This window comes from Cynara cardunculus, assembly GCF_001531365.2.
Source record: "Cynara cardunculus var. scolymus isolate 2C chromosome LG 11, CcrdV1, whole genome shotgun sequence".
NCBI classification, from domain to species: domain Eukaryota; kingdom Viridiplantae; phylum Streptophyta; class Magnoliopsida; order Asterales; family Asteraceae; genus Cynara; species Cynara cardunculus.
Window position 1 is genome coordinate 5,368,236 of NC_037538.1, and position 5,790 is coordinate 5,374,025.

General features: G+C 36.0%; 1 protein-coding gene across 1 annotated transcript; it reads left to right on the forward strand.

Moving 5' to 3' along the window:
- Positions 1–702: 702 nt before the first annotated feature.
- Positions 703–4,292, forward strand: LOC112521273 (membrin-11-like). Its single transcript, XM_025130030.1, has 4 exons — positions 703–1,048; positions 1,534–1,654; positions 1,781–1,930; positions 3,979–4,292. Exons 1-4 carry the CDS (start codon positions 801–803, stop codon positions 4,138–4,140), a joined length of 681 nt encoding a protein of 226 aa, XP_024985798.1. The 5' UTR covers positions 703–800; the 3' UTR covers positions 4,141–4,292.
- Positions 4,293–5,790: the final 1,498 nt, after the last annotated feature.

Here is a 5,790-nt window from a genome sequence, read left to right on the forward strand (position 1 = left end):
ATTTAGGGCACAATCAAATCACTTGGAAGAAACACGGGAGAAGAAACACCAATAAGAGATTAAGAATCACATGATGAAAGAACTTATTGGAGAGGATTCATACCTTGTGAATGCCGCTGGTGCCGGCGTCGACGGAGAGGCAGCCAAAAGTGTGAACAGCGACGTCTTGGGCAACGAGGGCAACGATGGCTGTTGCGGGCGTCRACCGGAGAGGCACTCAGAGGAGATAGTCGAGACGATAGACTAGGGCAACGATGGCTGGTGTCCGCGTCGACCGGAGAGGGCAACGATGGCTGGTGTCCGGGTCCACCGKAGAGGCCGCCGGAGGAGATAGTCGAGCAAGGGAGACTCTTCGATACTCAGATTTTGAAGATACTCAAATTTTGATTGTTAATCTTTTTTTAATAATATTCATGATTTGGCAAATTAATATCCACCTAATATATCTTTAAATTATAATTTGCCAACTCATCATAAATTACTTGTTACCTGCTAAACAGGTCAACCAGACCCTTAAATAAACAAAAAGTTTGATAGAGACCCTTAAATGATAATTTTAAAAGTTGGTTCCCCAAAATAGGAATTAGATGAAAGTTGGTTCCATTTTAATACAATTTTCCCTTTTATTTTTACAAAACTAATGATTTTAACCGATTTTAAAACATTTTGAACATAGTATATGAAAATTGATTTTAGGAGTTCGGAAGGAGTGGCATTTGGATCTTGTTGCAACGAGTTTTCGAATCTCTTCCGACTCCTCTCCGTTCAGTTTGATCGCTCGTCCTTTTTCTTGTTTTTCTATGGCCGTGGAAGGAGGAGGGACGCTATCAGAGCTGTATCAGAGCTCGAGGCGATTGCTGTTGAAAACTAGAGATGGATTGGAACGCCTCGAACGCCTAGAATTCTCCTCTTCGGCTGGTGCCGTCGGTTCTCCGGAGCTTGCAGTTGCCGTCCGGAGAGATATCGCTCATATTCAAACCCTCTGTTCCGATATGGACGGACTCTGGCGATCTGTTGCTTCCAAGCCTCAGCGCGATCTCTGGAAAAGGTTCGTATTCTAGGGTTTATCTTCATATGTATCTCCGTTTGTTCCGAAGTTATTATTCACAATTGTGTAAATCTGTGTTTGGTCGAATTTAAGTTCGATGTACAATTAGCAAAGAATTAGGGGTAGAGATCGGAACCACAATGAGAATATTGAAGCCTTACAAATCATAACTGTTTGTATAAGATCCCGATGCATCGCTCCAAGCAAGGGCGTGTATGCCCAAACACACAGCTATACTGATCAGATGTGGGGATCTTATATCTTTTAACCAAATAGAAATTAGGACCTTAAAAATAATATTGTCACCGGAATGAAGGAAATTACAGACACAGACGTTGAAGAAATCCACATGGTTTTGCAAGCTGATGTGGTCGTAAAGATGTGTGATAACAATTCTAAAAGTAAGAAACTGAAGTAACATGATCATGAAATCTGAGTTTAATTTGATACTAGGCAGAAAGATTGAACAACATTTAATGTGTCAGAAAAGTGGAGCAAGTGGCTGAAGAGGCTGATTCTTTCAGAGAAAGTTTAGATAGGTATTTCCAACGGCAGCAGAAAAGGATGCAAGAAGCTCAAGAGAGAGCAGAATTGCTTGGAAGAGCTGTATGTAAATTACCTTCTTCATCTTTATTTATCTGGTTTTTATTTTATTTTATTGTAAGGGTTTATTTTATACTAAAATAGATCTTTACTGCGTTTCTGATTACAACTTACTTAACTATGGTTTAGAATGGGGAGTCGTCTCATGTTTTGAGAATCTTCGATGAGGAAGCACAAGCAATGCAGTCTGCTCGTAACTCGTCTCGAATGTTGGAAGAGGCATCTGCAACTGGAGCAGCTATCCTTGCTAAGTACTCTGAACAAAGGGATCGCTTAAAGGTACCTGTACCGTGCCATTCATATGAGCATACAGATAATGTTCCTCTACACTCTTCGACATTTGTTTTATGCCAATGCCATCACTAGTGCCTGCGTACACTTCCTGAGAAGGAACTGCAGTCTATAATGTGCTGATATTTTGTATGAAACTAATGTACTAATGTGTTCAACTACACACACACACACGTGTATATATATATATATATATATATATATATATATATATATCATGTGACGGACAGAATTGCAATTTTCTCTTCCCCAACCAATATCATTATATCATAGCACATGCTTAGTTTTAGTTTTTTACATTTTACATGTTAGTGGTGATTTATTAAAAGAATTCTTTAAATATGGATGATAAATATGGGCTATGATATGACTCAAGGTCCGGTCTTTCTTTGTACATTTCCTATATTGGATTAAAATTGTTCATTTTGGTGCTGTTTTTCTATTTCCCTATCTTTCTTTTACGGCATGCAGTTAAGGTGATAATTATTGCAGTTTGGTTCTAGCATTGTGTGTAACATGTTCAAGAAGTACCATTTTTATTTTACATAGATGAAGAAATAGAATATAAGAAATCAAACCTCAAAAATTAGGAAACAGTTGTGCAATTAGTGGCATGTTAATGTTGCAAGATATTAAATTGCAATCTAGTTTCATGATAGATGTCAGGTTTTTCATGTGTCTTCATTCTATTTCGTTAATAATTGTCTTGCACAAAAATTGGCTGAGTATTATTTTTGCTATAATCTTTTGAGAAGAGTGCTACATTACTGAAGTACAGAGAAATGAAAATATGAATTTTTTTACTTCTGACCATAAAACAAACCAAACCAAACGAACCCAGTTTATCATACTTGAAAGTAGGGTCTGGGGTAGGATGTACACAGACCTGCCCTATGCTCCAAATGGTAGAGTGGTTGATTCTGCGAAGACCCCGGCCTGTGCAAAAGTGTATTACGTCTCACCATAATATCACTAAATAACGTTTCTTATGTAAGTTCCCTCTAGCCATGGTGATTGTCTGCTTTCCCTGCTTGGATAATTCCACTACTCAGAACAGGGAGCTTCTTATAATCCATGAAGTATGAACAACAATAGGCCTCCAATATTTCAATGTTCTGTAAACCCAAACACTCGATGAATAATTGCAAAGAATAGAAGGGTATGAATGATATACTCATAACAACTTGTACTTCCTTTGAGACCATCTGTTCTTAATGTGGATGGAGGCCGGTGAGTAATTGACTTGACTTTCTGGAGCTTGAATTAGAGAGTTATCTTTGTACACTTCTTCAAGCAGTCTCCCCTTACTATTTAAATACATGTTAATTCTTTTCGCCTTCCTTTTCTTCCTTTTCATCCTTTCCAGTGTGTGTAAAGTTCCTCTGAAATTCCATCTCCTGCTGGCTGTTTGGTACTGTCCTAAATATATAGAACCCATTCTTGGGACTTTAAACCCTATCAGCAGGAGTGTGGTTGGCAATAAACCTACTTTCTCCTGGCACTCATTATGTCTTAATATGCTTGATGCACAGAAAAAATTTGGTAGCTGTGGAACTTTAAGGTGCACAAACACTCTCCTAATAACTTAAGATCTTCCAACAGTCAACAGATCATGAGCTTGTAGTGTATACAGCCAGTTCTACCCACGGATAACAATGGTTGGAACTTTTCATTGACTTTGATAAGATTGAAATTACCAAGACCTCGGTGATGCAGCTCTGATTCACAATAACCTTGATATCAGGAGTGGAGTTGATCCTAGTAGGCATGCTTGAGCTTTCAAGTTTAGTTGGTTCCCATATTTATGAAAATTTCTAGTTATAGAAAGTTGAAATTCCTAAATGATGCTTAAAATTAAGCATGCTGAATAGAAATAGTAGAATCAAAGAATTAAGTATGGAATAGTGCTATAAGTGTTGTTAAAGAGAATTTGTTAAGATAATAGAAGATGGGTTATAGGAAAAATTTGCAAAATTTTGAGATGATTTGGGCATGATGATTAATCTAAAAGAGAATCTTGATTTTGGTTTGTGCAGGGAGCACAACGGAAAGCGTTAGATGTTCTCAACACACTGGGACTGTCGAATTCTGTATTAAGGATCATTGAGAGGCGGAATCGAGTTGATCAATGGATCAAATATGCAGGCATGATACTTACTTTCGTCATTGTAATTGCATTCTTGAGGTGGACAAGGTGAGTTTTTGGTTCTATTTTCCATCTTCACCCCCATCCGTTGGATAGAAGGTTTCGGCTTAGCTTCATTGTATGGTTAAACATGTTATTGTATAAAAGGGTTACTTGCTACTGGTTGACATGCTTCAATAGGAGAAAATGAAAATTTTGCTTGCTTGACTTGGTTCTTGCAGTACAATCTTTATCATCTACTGAATATGTTCAGAAAATGAGTTTTCAATCTCATTAATTATTATTTAATTCTTTTAACCAAACATCCCTTAGTTATTCAACTTAATGGTTGTTTGAAAATGTTTTAGTAATCATTTTCATTAAGAAGCTATTATGGAATTGAATGATATATTAAGGGTGTTTGCAGTGTGGTTCGGTGTCATTTGAGGCCAAACTGTAAACCGTATTGCATATGCGGTTTGAACAGTTTCCCAACCGCAAATCATACAGCATAAACTTCAAACTGCACAGCAAAATGGGTATGGTGTAGTGTTGTTTATGTAATTTGTATCTATCGCACTTTATGTCATACAGTTCAATATTTATAAGTTCAGAAATATATTATAAAATTGACGATAAAGTGATCATGGTCCAAAAAAGTAAAGAGTTTCAATACATCTAATTTCTAAATACATATTGAATAATTAAAAATAGTCTAAGAAGTAAAAAAATAAACTTCAAACTAAATTAGACGTGTGAGTTGTGACGTGTCTAACTAATTTATTAATATTGTCAATTGTCATATTAGATCAAATTCAAAGTCTAAAAATTAAAAAACGTACAAAATATGCAAGTGTGGTACGGTTTGAACCGCGGTTTGATAACTCAGAACCGCAAATCACACCGCATAGTGTGGTTTGATAAAAATGCAAACCGCAAACCGTATCGTGAAAATTGTAAACCACACTTTGCGATACGATGGGAAAAAGAAGTGTAATGTGGACGGTTTGTACGATTTAATGGTTTGGATGAAGACCCCTAGTATATATATTTGACAAGCTATTAATGTTAATTCTCCTCTCTCTAGCCTCATTCTAACGCTAACCAAAAATCAACGATCTCAAACCCCCCTCTTTTTTTTTATATATATTTGTTGTTGACTCAAAAAATCCCTTAATCAACTTTTTTATTCAAAAATTTAATTAGTTTAATGTCATGAGGAAATTTCTCATATAAACTAAAATGTTTTTTGGATCAATTAAATTATTATCTGGTCACTAAAATATTATATACACAGGCTTAATCATTTAAGAACTTTACAATTTGTGAGATTTATCATATCTATTTTAAGGGGCTGTTTATTAAACGCTTACCCAGATAAGCCTTTATCAAGTCATACTAACTCGTCGGGTGAATATGGTAAGGACCAAGAATCTTACCCGGTAAGAACGAGACAAGAATCACGAGTCCTACCAGGTAAGTGAGGGCGACGACTCTTACCATGGTAAGCGCTTACCGGGTAAATTGTTGCATACAATGTTGTTTTGGTGGACTAAAATCTTACTCGGTAAGTAAATAATAGTGTTAGATTTACTGATAAACATTTAACGGGTAAGTGTTTGGTAAACAGCCTCCAAATCTACTAATTTAAATAATTAATATAAATTGTTTAAGTAAAAACGATATATATATATATATATATATATATATATATATATATATA